This window comes from Gobio gobio (genome assembly GCF_949357685.1).
Source record: "Gobio gobio genome assembly, chromosome: 2".
Lineage (NCBI taxonomy): Eukaryota > Metazoa > Chordata > Actinopteri > Cypriniformes > Gobionidae > Gobio > Gobio gobio.
Window position 1 is genome coordinate 69,842,568 of NC_137098.1, and position 20,046 is coordinate 69,862,613.

The following is a 20,046-nucleotide window of genomic DNA, read 5'->3' on the forward strand; positions in this document are numbered from 1 at the left end:
ACCTTTAACACTTGATCACATCTAGATAAGATGTCTAATAAGCAATTTCATGTTTTCTTTAGTTTGAAGCACTACTGTATATTTGATCATATCTTACAGAGACAAATGCTATAATGTTTAACATGAAAGAGAAAGGCATCTTAAAATATGACCAGATTGAAGATCTACACAGGTTAGTGTCACATGTAATCTATGAGAATGTAGAAATGTTACATATAATGTCTATGAAAGCAGAGTTGAATGGCTTTGTCTCTCCTTAAATGACACCTTCACTATACATTTCAAAAATAAAACTGCTTAATTTTACAGTTAAGCCTTGACAACCAAGACCTAGTGTTGTTGGAGCCCAGACAGAATCATTGTGTCGACCCAGATACGGCCCACACCTGACATAAGTGGAATCATGATCATATACTAGATTGATCTTCATATTTCCCGGCACATGCCAATTACAAAATAACTTATCCATTTGGACAAACTCTGGCGATGACTCCACTCACCAAACTTAGAGAGAAAGGGCCCTATCTTGCACCCAGCGCAATTGACTTTGTACACCGACGCATGTGTCATTCCTATTTTGCACCCGCGCAAAGCGCGCTTTTCCCTCCACAGAAGCACGTCGCTAAACTAGTGAATGCACTTGCGCTCCCTGGGCGGTTCAGCGCAAAAAAGGAGGCGTGTTCCGGCGCAAACAATCCCTGGTGCTATTTTGCTGTTCCATTAAACAATTGCGCCACTGACCAGAAAAAACCTAGTCTAAAGTCAGTGGCGCGTTGCGCGTTGTTCATTATGCTATTTTAAGGGCGCATGCTTGACCATAATGTATAGCGTGCACAACGCGCATACACTTTGCTCATGTAATCTACACAGATGCAACAGTTATTTTTGCAAATCATAAATTGTTACACTAAAAAAATATTAACACATGAGATGACGGAAATCATTGTGGTGTGCCACGAAGATGTGAAAAAAATAGGCATAAATCTAGCTTACAAATGATTCAGGCTAATTGTAATAATTAAGGATAAGACCTGTTTGCCCAATAGTGGCAAGACATATATGTATATAAGGACATCTGACAAATTGGTTTGTCCGTCAAGAACCAGGAAAAAAAATCGACTGAAAAACTGAAAAAACTGAAAGACTGAAAAAAAAAAAGACTGTGAAATCACCTTTACCATAATGTACAACATTACAACTTCACTTCTCTGTCTTTCACTGCTCTTACAAGAACATCAGTCTCCTCGGCTGTGAACCGCTCCTGGCGTGCGCCTGGTAAATACGCCATAATAATAGCAATCCATAATGGAACTTGCGCACCTGCTTTTAAAGGGAATGTTGGATGACGCTCGGATTGGTTTATTCACGTTACGCCCAAACCACACCTATGAATAATGAAGCTACTTCAGACCAACCCATTTTAGATTTGCGCCGGGCGCAAGAGCCATTTATCCCGCCGGGAAAATAGCAACAGCGCCGAGACCCGCCCACAAAGTTACTTGCGCTTCGCGGTTTGACACTTGCGTTTCAGATCGTTAAAATAGGGCCCAAAGACTCGACAAGGCCTCTGCAGTACTCAAAACTAATCTGCGTCCTTCCCAAGGCAGTGAGTGAGCAAGGCATAGACTGGTCAGCTCCGGAAAAGCCCGCCTGCAGCCACCTCGATGATTGGTTCCTGAAGGCCATGGTTCGAGCAGCCAGGTTAGCTCTGCCCTCCACATGATGGCGGTCCTCCAAGTATACCAGGCCAAGCTCCTCTGTGACAAAGATGAGAGCCACCCAGACCTGGTAGCCTTCAAAGAGCTGCGCAGTTCAGCAGACCTCGCAGTGCAGCAGCCCAGGCAATCGGGCACACCATGGCAAATCTGGAGCATCACCTTGGCTAATAATAATAATTATGATTATTATTATTGTTAAATAAAAATATTTAACAAAATAAGAAATATCACTATTACAATAACAGTTTAATTATTAAGAATTACAAATAGAGTATTTAAGAATAAATATAACAATGTAATAATAATAAAAATAATCATTATATTTTAAACTTATTTTACAAAAAAAAAAAAATGCTGGGTTACCTGTTAATATGCAGACAGCCTATGACTAAACATCATTTGAGAGGTCTAAGGATTTATTGTAAAAATATACAAAAAAATCATTATTAAAAAAATCTGTGCTTTTTATCTGGGATAATTTATTAAAGTCTATGCTTTTAATATGAAATATGAGCCTCGTATGCATTCACTGTGGGGGGAAAAACTCCTGTACATTGAAGAAAACTGTACATTGTCATATACATTTATTTAGAGAGAAGTATTATTTTTCTTATTTTTTACCCAAAAGTTTAATTCAATTAACTCCACATTTGCCTCAGAGAAGTAATAGTTTTCAGGAAATCCCAAATATGAAGCTGGCACTGTAGGCGGAATAAAAGGAAGATAAAAACGCTTTGACTGATTAAACATGAAGACTGTAAGGATCGGTTTTGGTGCTAAGACAAAAGCTGAGATCCACACCCCGGCAATTGAACAATAAAAGTCACTAATCTTGAGAGAAAGATCTCACAGAAACTGTGACAACACCCTGACAAACATTCCTCCCCCCTCCCCATTCTGCCCTCTCCTTGCCCTGTTTTCAAGTCACCAAATGCAGATATACCAGTGATGATGTATCTTGTAAATCTATTGTTTTATCTCTTTCATGTTTGATGTCTTTTTAAAGGTCTCGGTGTGAATGGTAAAATGGTCTCAGTTTCACTGCAGTCACTAGTAGTATTAGAAAGATTGGAAAACTAATGAGAATTCAGGAGTCTCTTCAAAGATATCTGATCCACTCCCCCAAAACCAGGTGGGGGTGTTGCAAATATTTACAACCTTTTGTTCTAGTTGAAGTATTTAAGGCTGGATAATCTAACTCTCAGGGGGAATATTCTGCAGTCAGACCCCCCGTGTAGTGCAAACTGCATGTAGATGTGCCAGACATGATGAAATTATTTTCATATTGCTTTGCAATTATGTTTTCTGTTTTTACGCTGATCAGTTGTGTACCATGGATTCTTGTTTACTTATTTACTTTTCCTGTCTGGCCAAAATAAATGTTAATCTTGATTTATCTTGTATGATTCTGAAATCATTATTCTAATATGGATCGATGTATACTCCTTTATTACCGTCTAAAAAAAATAAAATCTAGGGTTATGATAGATCACACCGATGACGCCACGACTGAAGCATGGAGCGCAGCGTGCGCGATATTCCGATTTCTGACTATCGCTGGATTGGAAAGTTGTAGTCCGTGAATATTACAAAAATTACACTTTTTGTTGAGTGAGCATGTGCAACCACTTAAAGGTAAAATATTCACCCTGCATCCTCTGACTAATCACAGAAGTAACCGTTTTGTGCCCGTGAGCGCGCGAACCGGACGCGTCATGTCTCTCTGAGATATTGGGTCTCTCAATGAACGAATATGAAAACTAGGAAGATACAAAGAAAATCAACGATCTAAATTAAATCGCAACTAATCTTAAAATCAGCTGATAAACTCTAAACGTAACACACTTTATGGAGTCACATAAAATTGGAGTCAGATAAAATCATTAATGGAGTCAGATTTAAAATGAGATATCAATAAATTAAAAGAACTTCACCGAAAGGCTGAAAAGGCTTACACGCAGAATTCCTTCAACCAGCTGCTGGATTTCGAAATTTGAGCCAGTGGGTGGAATTTACAAGACGATAAACACGACTTCATCCAGATATCTTGGGTATTTTCATAATAATTAAGTATGCAGTGCTGATTGACAGACTTTATCAATGTATAGAATACTGTCTGCCTCATTCTGTGATAAGAAGCCACATTAGCTCACAAACACCCGACTGATTATATGAAGTGAGTTTAAACATGTTATTATATGTATTTTGTTGGACAACAGGTTTATGAATGCTTCGCATTACTAGTTTGTGAAGATGTTTTACGCGTGTTGCTTTTTCACTCACGTTATAAGCGACTCAAATGATTTGACTACAAGCAAATGATTTAGAGGCTGAAATATGTGAGTTTTATCTTTTTATAAAACCTTTTTATTTGTTATTTGCTGGTTTTCTACATAAAACTTGGTGAATTGATTTCATTGTGTAGCATTGGGACTTTTTAACAGGATTCTGTGATAACCGTCATGATCAACTATGATAAACTAAAATCAACTATAATTATGTTTTTATAGTATAATATGCAAAGTACAATTTTCTATAAGAAAAATAAAATCTCTGATTCTGTTCTTTTCTCTGACATTTAAGGGTAACATAGGCCTACAAAGGCTCTTTTAGGTCTAAAACAGTTTGGATAGTTGTTAATACAGCGTTCCCACAGCTTGGTTAACTTCAAATTCAAGAACCTTTCAAGGACTTTACTTTTGGCCATATGACAGAGGTCTGATATTCTATTTGTCATATTTCTGTTTTGCATAAAACTGAAGAATATTCGGTACATCCTATACTGTATTCTAAAATGATCTGATATTAACTTTTGCATGGATTTTATTGAAAAGAGCTTAGGCTCATGTAACCAGTCTATTTTTGCAATATTTCACGGTGAGTCTGTGAAACGCTGAGGTACCGTAGTGGTTTTGTGCGCGCGTGAACATCATGGCAATGTACAACACAAAGTACCTCACGAGGGAAACACTTAATGTAACACGTAAATGCAAGTAACAAACGTAAATCAAGCATAGTCCACGAAGTGTTGGCGAAATAACACATTATCGGACCGGAGAGAATAATATGGAATTTCTTCCAGAAAACTTCTTGCACAAAATAAATTCAAGCACTTTCAAGGACCTGTATGTATGTTTATTTTCAGTCATGTCATTGTACTCAGCCCTCTCTTTCTGCACAAGGGAAAGATGATCGTGTTGGTTCTTTACTGCTTCAGACATTGTGTTATCTGGGAGGTTTGCACTTCGTATCAGCTGCTCGTTGCTCGCTGCTCGTGTATCAGCCACCAGGGTTGCCAGGTTTTCACAACAAAACCCGCACAATTGCTACTCAAAACTAGCCCAAAACAATCCAAATCGCATTTCAGGGGGTAAAATATGTGTTTTTTTGGCATGGTTGCCTACTAAAATTCACATTCCCGGGGCTAAATATCACATAATTGGGGTCGCTTCAACCCGCGGACATGAAAAGCAGCGGACTTGGCAACACTGAGCCACGCTTCCCTTAGAGGGCGGGACAATAACAAAAGAGAAACACGCCTCTGCTGCATGCTAGAATCTCCTAAAAACAAGGCGATTTAAACCTCAAAGTGTGTGCTTTTAAATATACCAATACTGCTATCTCAAACATGGAGAGGCTTCTTTATGATCTCAACTAACAGATTCGGCAAAAAAGCGATTCAATCACCAATTTTGAAAAAAAACCCGCTTCATTCTCATTTTGCTCGAAACTTGTGCTGCCGACTTGTGTCCCTGGTTGCCGTAACGGGTCACAAATGTGGGCTTTGCCCTTTGGAGTCCCATTTATGAAACAGAAAGTAATACATAGTTACTCACAGACTTTGTTTGCTTTGGCATTGTGTGTGTGTGTGTGTGTTGGGGGGGGGGGGGGGGGGGGTCATTTTAATTGCAAGACCGCTTGAGGTAAAAACCGGTTACATACCTTAGATGATAAAATCAGCATAGGGTGTGACAGACTTTTAAACCTTTTGGAACTTGTGCTCTGTTATTACAGCAATGTGGTTCAGAAGTTGAGTAAAAAATTATTGTGAATAAGAACAAAACAAGTGTTTGTGCCAAATTTAATCTCATGTCAGCCTCTAAGCGTGTCTCTTCTACATAGAGAGTTGAGCTTTCTTTACTTTGATTTCTATCTCTCTTTGTGCATGTGCTCTTGTACGGGCAGCTTCAGCTTTGGCTCGAGCCTCTGTTGCTGCAAGACTGGCTGATGATCTTCTTGAATGCGTTGATAACATCCTAACATGTTGATGGTAATCTGATGTGTCTGTCATGTGGGTCCTGTGACGCTTTTACACCTAACCCTAACCTTAAACTTACCGATACCACCACACCTGTCCCTAACCCGACCCTTAAACTTACCCATACCACCACACCTGTCCCTAACCCTACCCTTAAACTTACCCATACCACCACACCTGTCTCTAACTTTACCCTTAAACTTACCCATACCACCACACCTGTCCCTAACTTTACCCTTAAACTTACCTATACCACCACACCTGTCCCTAACCCTACCCTTAAACTTACCCATACCACCACACCTGTCTCTAACTTTACCCTTAAACTTACCCATACCACCACACCTGTCTCTAACTTTACCCTTAAACTTACCCATACCACCACACCTGTCCCTAACTTTACCCTTAAACTTACCCATACCACCACACCTGTCCCTAACTTTACCCTTAAACTTACCCATACCACCACACCTGTCCATAACTTTACCCTTAAACTTACCCATACCACCACACCTGTCCCTAACTTTACCCTTAAACTTACCCATACCACCACACCTGTCCCTAACTTTACCCTTAAACTTACCCATACCACCACACTGGTCCCTAACCCTACCCTTAAACTTACCCATACCACCACACCTGTCCCTAACTTTACCCTTAAACTTACCCATACCACCACACCCGTCCCTAACTTTACCCTTAAACTTACACATACCACCACAACCTTCTCTAACTTTACCCTTAAACTTACCCATACCACCACACCTGTCCCTAACTTTACCCTTAAACTTACCCACACCACCACACCTGTCCCAAACTTTACCCTTAAACTTACCCACACCACCACACCTGTCCCAAACTTTACCCTTAAACTTACCCACACCACCACACCTGTCCCAAACTTTACCCTTAAACTTACCTATACCACCACACCTTTACCTAACCCTACCCTTAAACTTACCCATACCACCACACCTGTCTCTAACCCTACCCTTAAACTTACCCATACCACCACACCTCTCTCTAACTTTACCCTTAAACTTACCCATACCACCACACCTGTCCCTAACTTTACCCTTAAACTTACCCATACCACCACACCTGTCCCTAACTTTACCCTTAAACTTACCCATACCACTACACCTGTCCATAACTTTACCCTTAAACTTACCCATACCACCACACCTGTCCCTAACCCTACCCTTAAACTTACCCATACCACCACACCTGTCCCTAACTTTACCCTTAAACTTACCCATACCACCACACCTGTCCATAACTTTACCCTTAAACTTACCCATACCACCACACCTGTCCCTAACCATACCCTTAAACTTACCCATACCACCACACCTGTCCCTAACTTTACCCTTAAACTTACCCATACCATCACACCTGTCCCTAACTTTACCCTTAAACTTACAAATACCACCACACCTGTCCCTAACCCTACCCTTAAACTTACCCATACCATCACACCTGTCTCTAACCCTACCCTTAAACTTACCTATACCACCACACCTCTCTCTAACTTTACCCTTAAACTTACCCATACCACCACACCTGTCCCTAACTTTACCCTTAAACTTACCCATACCACCACACCTGTCCCTAACTTTACCCTTAAACTTACCCATACCACTACACCTGTCCATAACTTTACCCTTAAACTTACCCATACCACCACACCTGTCCCTAACCCTACCCTTAAACTTACCCATACCACCACACCTGTCCCTAACTTTACCCTTAAACTTACCCATACCACCACACCTGTCCATAACTTTACCCTTAAACTTACCCATACCACCACACCTGTCCCTAACCATACCCTTAAACTTACCCATACCACCACACCTGTCCCTAACTTTACCCTTAAACTTACCCATACCATCACACCTGTCCCTAACTTTACCCTTAAACTTACAAATACCACCACAACCTTCCCTAACTTTACCCTTAAACTTACCCATACCACCACACCTGTCCCTAACTTTACCCTTAAACTTACCCACACCACCACACCTGTCCCAAACTTTACCCTTAAACTTACCCACACCACCACACCTGTCCCAAACTTTACCCTTAAACTTACCCACACCACCACACCTGTCCCAAACTTTACCCTTAAACTTACCTATACCACCACACCTGTCCCTAACCCTACCCTTAAACTTACCCATACCACCACACCTGTCTCTAACCCTACCCTTAAACTTACCCATACCACCACACCTGTCCCAAACTTTACCCTTAAACTTACCTATACCACCACACCTGTCTCTAACTTTACCCTTAAACTTACCCATACCACCACACCTGTCTCTAACTTTACTCTTAAACTTACCCATACCACCACACCTGTCTCTAACTTTACCCTTAAACTTACCCATACCACCACACCTGTCCCTAACTTTACCCTTAAACTTACCCATACCACCACACCTGTCTCTAACTTTACTCTTAAACTTACCCATACCACCACACCTGTCTCTAACTTTACCCTTAAACTTACCCATACCACCACACCTGTCCCTAACTTTTCCCTTAAACTTTCCCATACCACCACACCTGTACCTAACTTTACCCTTAAGCTTGTGTGTTAACTTATTCAAATTAATATTAACTATAAGTTGTTAGAGTAAATGTTTTTTTACATTTAAGTTTGTTTCACTAAGCAGGAGTTGGTTAAGCTTCATGTGTGAAAACATTTGTCAAGCTCACAAGTTTCACCAGTTTGATTTCATTCCAGGATGGCAAACGTCAAATGTAGAAGTGAAAGATAGTATGGAGTTATCTTTTACTATCTTTAAATCTGTTTTGGCTTCTTAATAGCAGCTTACAAGTTTCTCTCTCTCTCTCTCTCTCTCTCTCTCTCTCTCTCTCTCTCTCTCTCTCTCTCTCTCTCTCTCTGTGTGTGCGTGTGTGTGTTGTAGTTTGTTGTTTAATTTATTTGAAATGCTTTATTTCCCTTTAAAGTTACTTATTGCCTAATATTCATTTAACATATATTATTATGTCACATTTTATACTGTTACTGTTTAATCTTATGTTGTGTGCTGTTTCCTCTTTATTAGTCAGCAGTAAGGGAATGTTTTCATGTCAATATCTTTAGTGTCACAGACTATGAAGGAGTAATTTTCTATTGCCTTTTTGTTGAACTTAAATATGCAAATATTTTTTTCTCAAAATCTGTGGTTATGCATGTACAGTATGTGGGTTTGTATTTCCCCTTTCCTCCTCCTCCTCCTCCTCCTCCAGCAATGCCAGCAGGTTTTTCATTGGACATGAGAGTGTATAAAAGTCATCAGTGAATATCAACACAAGAACTTCAAGCAAAGAAACTCTTCAAGGTGAGGACTTTTTTATTCATATTTCAAATATGTAAAGAATATAACTTAAAAATGCTGGCATGTAATTCTCATATATTGTGAGACATAGTCAAACTATTTTATAATATGAGATCAAATGTTAGTTTAGTAGTTAGTTTAACAAACTAGTTTTTTCAACATCTTTGCAGCCGATACTGACTCAGAAAACACATTCTTTTTTTTAAATAAATAATTAAATTATCTCCTTGCTGTTTTTTCTGACATATTCATAATCATTACTTTTCTCTGTACTTTTCAGAAAGCTTTAGTTGAGTGTTGAATAAGCTATTAGGCCCATATATATTAAATTATGTTTATTTCAAATAAATGTGTGATTAGTTGTATAATGGCTTAAATTAATGACTGCTAATCGACTAGACTGATAAAAAAAAAATCTGCATTCTATATATCGTTTTTTTCTTTACATTTTATACTATGAATAAATGGTTACATGAAGTACATTTATGACAACATGCACACATGAAAGTGTTGTTCCTATTATTTTATTTAAATACTAAATTACATTGAAGACACATTTGGTTGGGAGGGACTTCAGCCAGTTAGGCTTGTTGGATCAGTATTTACTGTACGCCACTCGACACAAAGGCTGGTGTGTAAGAATATTCATTTATATTCACATTTAAAGTGCCCCTAATATGGATTTTTTTTTTGTAAATGACCTTTCATGTAGTATGTAACATAGCTCTAAGTGAATGAACACATCCTGCAAAGTTTTAAATCTGAAAGTGCAGTGTATATAAAGTTATTGTCTCAAAGTAAGAGTCGACAAATTGTTTTTTAAACAAATCCCAAGCTGTTTCGTTGTGACGTCAAGATGAAACATTAGCATATTGCACACATTTTCAGCCTCGCTTTGCATTTTGATACTGTTCCCACACATGCACTTAAATAAATTAGGCAATTAATTTGTCTGTGACGCGTTACACTGAACTAACTAATGGCAACATACAGCAAGATTAATCAGATTACAGCACACGTCACTTCTCAGACATTCTTACTCAATTCTGCATGTTCAATTGGCCTGAAATGCCATAAACTACATGACACTTATTGAGAAAGGTCCTGCTCCAGTCGTTTGCGATTGACTTTCTGGTTCATTAGCAACTCTGAACGTTTCCTCGTCAGACTCTGGCTCGAATTGGTAAGGCAAATTTGATGCCATGTCTGTTCCTACACTGTAAAAAATGTTCAACACTTGACAAGCAGTAATCCAGTAATGGTGATAGGCGTCCCGTTTTCTGACATGAGCTGCACGCAGTATACCAATCACAACTGACTGGTTCATTTGACCAATCACCGCAGATTAGCGTCACGCAAAGGAGGGGTTTGGAAAAATTAATCGTTGAGTGAGTCCTTTGGGAGTCGTTGAGCAAATAAGGTAAAAATAAATGCATATTATAAGACAATGAAAGTGTTTTTTGACCTTGCATGCATGTTGGGGACTCGCAACACAAAAATAGGAACTTTTCAAATGCCGTAATAGGGGCACTTTAATAGCAAAATTGCATCTCTCAATGTTTGATGTATAATTAAATATAGTAGTAGTTTTTAAAAAAATGCAGTGTTTTACTAATAAAGTAATGAATTGTTTTGCTGTAAGCAGACTGGAGAGTGAATTTGAAGGTCTTCTGTGAGGTCGACAGTTTCAGTCCTGTGATCACCATGAGTTTCGGGTGAGTTGAAATCGATGTGCTTTATACAGGATGAGAATGTGCTGTAAGGGGTAATCCACTGCTAGGTGTGCACTACTCTATTTTAATGCACAATGTGGAGGCAAAACCATATGATTTAAGCCTACACAATGTGCATTCAAATTGTGTAATAATGCACATTATCCTTGGATTATCCCGCTTGTACCACGGTCACTTGCCAGCACTAATATGTTAAAGCTGTTTTTGATGTTTGCAGTGGCAGGATAAAATATAAAGTTATTTTCGTCAGATACGGTTCTTTAGATCTAGCATTCTGCCAACTTTAAATCAGACAATGATCAAGTAGTGCGGTAAGATTACATTTATTTGAATGAATTATTGAGAGCGAGAGAGATACACTATTTTGCCAAAAGTATTGGGACACCCCTACAAATTGAATTCAGGTGTTCAATCCCTTCATGGCCACAGGTGTATAAATCAAGCACTAGGCCTGCAGACGCTTCTACACACATTAGTGAGAGAATGGGCCGCTCTCAGGAGCTCAGAGAACTCAAGCGTGGGGCCGTGATCGGTGGACACCTGTGCAATAAGTCCATTCGGGACATTTCCTCACTACTAAATATTCCACGCTCAACTGTTAGTGTTGTTATAACAAAGTGTAAGCAATTAAGAACAACAGCAGCTCAGTCATGAAAAATCACAGAGCAAACTTCTGTGGCCTTCAGATGAGCTCAAGAACGGTGCGTAGAGAGCTTCATTGAATGGGTCCATCCTAAAGTTTGGTGGAGGGGGATTATGGTTTGGGGTTGTTTTTCAAGGGTTGGGCTTGGCCCCTTCGTTCCAGTGAAAGGAACTCTTAATGCTTCAGCATACCAAGACATTTTGGACAATTTCATGCTCCCAACTTTGTGGGAACAGTTTGTGGACGGCCCCTTCCTGTCCCAACATGACTGACCAGTGCACAAAGCGTCGGCCCATAAAGACATGGATGAGCAAGTTTGGTGTGGAGGAACTGGACTGGCCTGCACAGAGTCCTGACCTCAACCCGATAGGACACCTTTGGGATGAATTAGAGCGGAGACTGAGAGCCAGGCCTTCTCGTCCAACATCAGTGCCTGACTTCACAAATGCGCTTCTAGAAGAATGGCCAAAAATCCCCATAAACACACTCCTAAACCTTGAGGAAAGCCTTCCCAGAAGAGTTGAAGCTGTTAGAGCTGCAAAGGGTGGGCCAACTCCATATTAAACCCTACGGATTAAGAATAGGATGTCATTAAAGTTCATGTGCATGTAAAGGCAGGCAACCTATATAAAATACTGCATAGTCTTCACTGAATGAATTACATATAAATGTATTCTAATTAAAGCTACAAAAGTTATTCAGTCATGAGCAGTAAGTTTTCTTTTTTGTTTGATTCACATTAACAGATCCATTATACTGATACACATCTGGTTCATAACTGTTTATGTAATGACCTCAAATAATTATTTTTGTTTATTGTAGATCATTTACACTAATATAATGTACTTTTATATAGAAAATCTAAGTAAACGATATACTGTTGGGGGCGCTGTGGGAAGAAAAGAGTAGTGAGAAAAAGGATAGGGGCAGTGCAGTTAACGCATGTTGTTGTTCATGTTAATGCTTTGAGCCCAAAAAAAATCTGTCGCAGAAAACAAAAGAGAAAAACAACCGAGGCAAATAAATCGACAGCAAAGAAAAGACTGTCGTGTTCATTGTCCAAGGGGGCAACATTTACTTTCACTTGAGACATAACTGATACCCACGCGATGGCCATTTTGAAATAACTGTGTGCATATTCGACCATTCAAGCTCAATAAGACGTGAAAGAGAATTACATTTTTTATTGTATGCTGAGACGTGGCTTTCTGTGCCACTTCAGCTGTGTCAGTCAACATCTGCACCACATCCACATTTAGTTCTTTTTCATAGTTTATTGGGCTTAATTTTTACTTTTTTTTAACATTAAGCATGTCCCAAATTCACGATTGCCTTCAGAGAGAGGAAGCTTTCTGTGCGCACTTTGCCAGTGTGCCAGTCAGTGCGAGCAAGCAATTTTCTTGACTTTCACAAACTTTTTCTCATTCTTTTTCACGACTTATTGTGCTTAAATATTTTTAACATCAATCAGGTCAATAGTGCTGGGCTACGCATACATTGCCCTTCACTAATATTGGCCCCTTGGTAAAAATGACCAAATATGGCTGTAAAAATAAATCTGCATTGTTTATCGTTTTGATCTTTCATTCAAAAAATTCTAACCTTTCAATGATGTAACAGAATTGAAAGTGGAGATAAAAAATCTCATTATGAAATAAATGTTTTTCTCTAGTTTATGTTGACCACAATTATTGGCACTCAATTATCGCAACATCCTTTTCCCAAGATAAAAGTTCTGTTTTCTCCTATAATGCCTGAGAAGTTTGGAGAACAAGAGATCAGAGACCATTCCTCCATACAGAATCTCTCCAGATCCTTCAGATTCCCAGCTCTTCTCTTCAGTTCACCCCACTCCTTCTCTATAGGGTTCAGGTCAGGGGACTGGGGCGGCAATGGCAGAAGTTTTATTTTGTGCTCATTGACACATTTTTGTTTTGATTTTGATGTTTGTTTTGGATCGTTGTCCTGATTGAAGATCCAACCACAGCCCATTATAAGATTTCTAGCTGAGGCCATCAGGTTTAGATTTTTTATCTGCTGGTATTTGCTAGAATCCATGAAACCATGTGTCTGAACTAGATGTCCAGGACCTCCAGCAAAAAAAAAAATAGTCCCACAACATTAAGGATCCAGCGGCATATTTAACCATTGGCATGGGGTACTTTTTTATTTTTTATCCCTGTTTGCACCAAAACCATCTGGTGGTTTTTAGTTTCATCTGATCACAGAACCCCATCCTGTCTAAAGCTCCAGTTGTGTCTGACAACTGAATATACTGGAGTCTGTTTTATTGGATGAGCGAGGAGGATTTTTCTTGAAAGCCTCCCAAACAACATGTGGTGATGTAGGGGCTGTTTGATAATTTTTTTAGGCTTTTTGATTGAACTTCTTAATTATTGCCCTGATGGTGGAAATGGGGATTTTCAATGCTTCAGTTTTGTTTAGCTTTCTTACAGCCACTTTCATCAGAGCTATGTTCCTGGTTTTACTTATTGTGATGGATGATTAAGGGAATTTGGCCTTTGTGTTTTCTCATATTTATATTTCTGTGGAACAGGAAGTCATGGCTGGACAATGTCATGCTCCTAGTCACCCTGGTGTTAAAAAAAAATGTAAATTAGACATTTTGCTTATAAGCATTTCTAGGGGTGCCAATAATTGTGGCCAATATGCATGGGAGAAAAACATTTATTTCATAATGTGAATTTCCCCCCACATTCAATTGTTTTACCTCAGTGAGTTTAGAATTTAGTTTAGTTTTTTTATTGAAATGAATGCATTTGGATTGTTTTCCTAAGATATTGTTTCATTACATTAATATGTTCATGTTGAAGATGTGTTTTACATTATGTCTGTCTATTGATGGATACTACTAGTCTAAAATTCTTGCTACATAAATATTCTGAGAAACATTTGACTCCATATTTTACAGACAGCCGAGTCTTCCACCAAGAAGATCAACTCTTATTCATCAAGGTCCTCCAAAACGATTTTGTTTAGACACAAAGAGAAAAGTGCTTGATGATAATGGAAAAGTCAGAAAATGGACTTATGGGATAAAAGACACCAAAAAACAAAACAAAATTGTTCTGCTGGTGGGAGAAACCGGTGTTGGAAAGACCACCATCATTAACACCATGGTCAACTACTTACTAGAAGTGAAGTTTGAGGATGAATTGTGGTATGAAATCACAGAAGAAGAAGCCAGAGACCAATCAGAATCACAAACCTCTGAAATCACCATGTATGAGGTCTGTCCAGAGGAGAAATCTTTATCTCTGACCATCATTGATACTCCAGGATACGGAGACACTAGAGGACTGGAAAAAGACCTAGAAGTTGCTGAGAATTTAGCCATGCTGTTTAAGAGCAATGATGGTGTTCGTGAGATTGATGCTGTGTGTTTTGTGACTCAAGCATCTAAAAATCGTCTCTCGGACAGACAGCATTACATTATCAGTTCAGTTCTGTCTTTGTTTGGAAAAGACATTGTGAACAACATTGTGTTTCTAATCACACATGCTGATGGCATGGAACCCAAAAACGTCCTTGGCGTCATTAAAAAAGCTAGAATCCCCTGCAGACGAGACAAAAAAGGCCAACCTGTTTATTTCTTATTCAACAATCGGCAGGCTGATGCCCGTCACAATGACAAACGTTACCTTCGTGCTCAAAGCGGCGCCTGGGAAGACAGCATGGATGAGGTGAAGCATTTCCTTCAGTCTCTGGATGAAAAGAACAGAAGAAGTTTGGAGTTGACTTCAGATGTCCTGATAGAGCGCATTCAATTTGAAGCATTTATTTGCAACTTACAGCTGCGAGTCGAAGAGAAAGAGTCAAAGAAGTCTGAAAAAATTCAGATTCAGGAGGTAATGAGACAAAACAAGGGAAAGATTGAGAGTCATACAAACTTTACCATTAGTTTCAAACAGACTGTCAAAATGAAGGTGCCCATTGAGAGCAGGTCATGGAAGAGCAGGAAGGCGACGACCTGCACCGTCTGTCAGGAAAACTGCCATGAGTTCGACTGCTGGTGGGTTTCTAATCCCAGCAAATGTGAAGTCATGAAAAAAGGCTATTGCACTGTGTGCACAGGGAAGTGCCATCACAGCAAACACGTCAGAGAAAACAAGAAATATGTCATCACCACCTCGAACGTTGAGATGAAATCCGATGAAGTAAAAAAGGAATATGAAAACGCTCAAACGAAGAGGTTTTCAGTTGTAATGGATGATCTTGACAAAGATCTGAAGGAGCTTGAGGACCAAAAGCAAATTCTTCTGTTCAATGCCTACAAGAACATTAAGCAGCTGTCTCAGATCGCATTAAAGCCAGACTCGGCCTTCACTCTTCAGCATCTGGACTTCTTCATCCCCAAACTGAGAGAGGCCGGGAAAGAAAATTGGGCCAAAGAGCTGGAGGATATGAGAAGAACGGCTGAAACAGAAGAAGCAAATAAAGATGCTCTGAGTTACCTGAAAGCTGGTATGGCAAAACTTTTCCATGGTCCAGTGAAGAAATGCAAAGAAGACAAGAGATGAATCAATGAAAATTAAGAAGATTGCTTCCAGTGATAAATCAATCCAGGTAATGTTCTGTAGATATGAAAATAAGACTTAACCATAGGATCATTTATTTTAACCATATTATCAAGCTTTTACTCCAATACAGTCTGTTAGTTTATGAAATATAATAAAAACTGTAAAATGTACTTTATCATAGTTTTAACAGAAAATATTGCATCCATGTACATTGATGTGTTAAATAAAAATGCAGTTATTCATTGTTTAGTTATTTTTGGTTTCATTTAGTTCATCAACTACAGTTATAGGTGCAATGTTGAAAATTATTAAAATGTATGAATCCAAACTGTTGGTTAGCAATTCATTTATTTTAGAAAAACTGGAAGAAACATCCTATACATTTAGGTATTTTTAACATTAAAACAAGACAAAATGTTTTCGTTTACATGCCAAAAGAAGCCAAACTGAATATTTCACCTCAGATAATGGATGTAAAGCTGCGTTTCCACTGAAATTACCCAGAACAATTTGTCCCAGGATCTTTTTCCCCCTTTCCAATTCCTGCTAGATTTGGTCCTCGGCATATAAGCTTCAGTCCATCTGTCATATTTTTTTAAACTCCAACTTTTAAAAATGGTGGTTGAAATAAAATGCTGCATATACTCAACCAATCACCAAGTCCCACTCCCGAAAGTTTCTGAACTTTGAAGTACTACCTTGCGAGCAGGGACTTTTACCCGGAACTTCATTTAGACCAGGGTTCCTCAAATTCGATCCTGCAGAGTTTAGCTCCAACCCTGATCAAACTCAACTACCTGTGATTTTCTAGTGATCCTGAAGACCTTCATTAGCTTTCTCAGATGAGTTTTATCAGGGTTGGCACTAAACAGTGGCCCTCCAGGACCGGATTTGAGGAACCCTGATTTGGACCCTGGTCCATGCATTCGAAAACACACAGAATACCACCCCAAATTCCCTAGTTCCTGGGTAAGGTTCCTGCGGTGAAAACGTGGCTTTAGATAGATGTTACACTGCATGGCACACTTTTTTAAATGACCAGAAAATATTAATCAACAATCCAATTGAATGGTTTTTACAATCTTGAGGCTTTATATCTGCCTAGAAACAAATGACCATTCTGTGAATTTTCCATGGGTAAAAAAATGAGATACTGGTAAAGACAGGAAGTGGAAATCATGTAAGAAAATAAAAAAGAGAGAATTTATCTGGGTACTTATGTGGTTTCATTTGACCAATTTATGGTGTATTTAATGAATATCCAACACATTTATTACATTATTGGCAGGATGCAGATGGAGCGATTATGATTGTTCTGTCTTCGTGAAAACTGTAAATAAATCCACAAGGAGGGCCTTAAAAAGGGGAATTTGTTCATTATTGAGCTCATAAAACTTGAATGATGTGATTGCAACTATACAGAGGCAAAAATAAAGAGATTTTTGTGGGGGGAAAGATTGTACTTTTCTGACTGCTTGACTTCTCAACTTCTACTAGTGTAATATAAAGATTTATATTTACATTAAATTAAAATGAATTGCTGTTAATAGCATATGTATTTTACACTACAAAATACTCTATTTTTTTTTTATATCCTCAAAACATGATGATTTATTGGTCTTGTCTCAAGTATTCCCCAGTTCCCCTGTTTAGAACATTTCACATTTTCCAATAAACAACAGTATTTGCTGGTGTTATGGCTGCTGTAAATCATGCAAACCTCCAGATGGCGCTGTCATCAATTCTTTGAATATTTTCACAGTCACAGTCAAGCTTTGCAGTTGATAGGGAGTTCTGAGTGTTTGTTTTGCTTATTTCTACTGATCATTATCATTCATTTGATGTAGTAGGCCTGTGGAAAGTTTTTACCTGCTTTATCATCAAGTAGTTGAAAACCACATATAAAAATAGGACATTATATGATGAATCATTCATGTATGAACAAACGCTGCAGGATGATGGACTGACCTATAACACTTGATCACATCTCGATAGTCTAACAAGAAATTGCATGTTTTCTTCAGTTTGAAGCAGTAATGTTTATTTGATCATATCTTACAGAGACAAATGCTATGTTTAACATGAAAGAGAAAGGCATCTTAGATTATGACCAGATTGAAGATCTACACAGGTTAGTGTCGTAAATTCACATGTAATCTATGAGGATATAGAAATGTTACGTCTAATGTCTATGCAAGAAAAGTTACATATCTTTGTCTCTCCTTAAATGATACCCATCCATCCATCCATCCATCATTTTCCGCTTATCAGGGGCCGGGTCACGGGGGCAACAGTCTAAGCAGAGACACCCAGACTTCCCTCTCCCTAGCCACTTCCTCCAGCTCTTCCGGGGGAACCCCGAGGCGTTCCCAGGCCAGCCGGGAGACATAATCCCTCCAGTGTGTCCCAGGTCTTCCCGGGGTCTCCTCCCGGTGGGACGTGTCCTCGATGTGGAGGAGCAACGGCTCTACTCTGAGCTCCTCCCAAGTGACCGAGCTTCTCACCCTATATCTAAGGGAGCACCCAGCCACCCTGTGGAGAAAGCTCATTTCGGCCGCCTGTATCCGGGATCTTGTCCTTTTGGTCATGACCCACAGCTCATGGCCATAGGTGAGAGTAGGAACGTAGATTGACCGGTAAATCGAGAGCTTTGCCTTACAGCTCAGCTCCAAGCTTAAATTATACCTTTCCTATCAAATTCAAAAATAAAAATGCTTAATTTTAAAATTAAGCCTTGACAACCAAGACCTAGTGTTGTTGGAGCCCAGAAAGAATCATTGTGTCAGACCAGATCTGGCCCACACCTGACATAAAGCTGCCTCGATGAATGGTTCCTGCAGGCCATTCTTTGAGCGGCCAGGCTAGCTCTGCCCTCCACATGATGGCGGTCCTCCAAGTATATCAGGCCAAGCTCCTCTGTGACATGGATGAGAGCTACCCAGATCCAGCTGCCTTCAGCAGACCTCACTTGTGCATCACTAAATTGACAGCCCAGGCCATCGGGCACACCATGGCCAATCTGGTGGTCCTATGAAACAAAGTAACAGCTTTCAAATTTGGTCAATTTTATTACGAAATTCAAACAATAAATACCGTTATGGTGCTCTTAAATGTGATGTAACGGATCGCTGTATCCAGTGTTGGTAAACCTGCGGATTTCCCGCAGAATTGGGCTACATCAACACTGTTGCCACAGGCTGTTTTTCATGTCCGCAGGTTGAAGCGACCCCAATAATGTGATATTTAGTGCAACTTTTAGCAGGGAAACCGGAAGAATTTTACCGGGAGACCACTCCGAAACATAATTGGGGTAGTTTTGGGCTAGTTTTGAGTAGCAATTGGGTGGGTTTTGTTGTGAAAACCTGGCAACCCTGGCTGTATCGCCTCAGTTCAAGCATCACATGAACTGATCATCTCTTCTTCTGTAATATTATACATCTCTTCTTATTTAATAATAGTAAATAAATCGATCAATCTGTGTTTCAACTGCAGAAAGAGGTCAATAAAACAGCTGGAGAACAATGTCACAATAAACAATGTCTACCTAGAGCTCAGGGAAGCCATTTAATGATCTTAGTGTTAGTTAGTTAGCTAGCTCGTTAGTTAGTCACTAAAAAATGGCGATATATATATATATATATATATATATATGGTTTGACTGACTATATATATATATCGCCAGTCAGTCAAACCAAAAATTATTCAGACACCAGATATAATGTTTTACTAGTGTGTGCAGGACACTATAGTTCATTTATGTAAGTGAGGATAGCAGAATAAAGTAAACTCTGACATATTATACC

The 20,046-nt window shown here is 39.2% G+C and overlaps 1 protein-coding gene across 1 annotated transcript; it reads left to right on the forward strand.

Moving 5' to 3' along the window:
• The first annotated feature begins 9,259 nt into the window (after nt 1-9,259).
• Nucleotides 9,260-17,694, forward strand: LOC307140203 (uncharacterized protein). Its single transcript, XM_079839516.1, has 3 exons — nt 9,260-9,329; nt 10,972-11,041; nt 14,635-17,694. Exons 2-3 carry the CDS (start codon nt 11,031-11,033, stop codon nt 16,241-16,243), a joined length of 1,620 nt encoding a protein of 539 aa, XP_079695642.1. The 5' UTR covers nt 9,260-9,329; nt 10,972-11,030; the 3' UTR covers nt 16,244-17,694.
• The last annotated feature ends 2,352 nt before the right edge of the window (nt 17,695-20,046 follow it).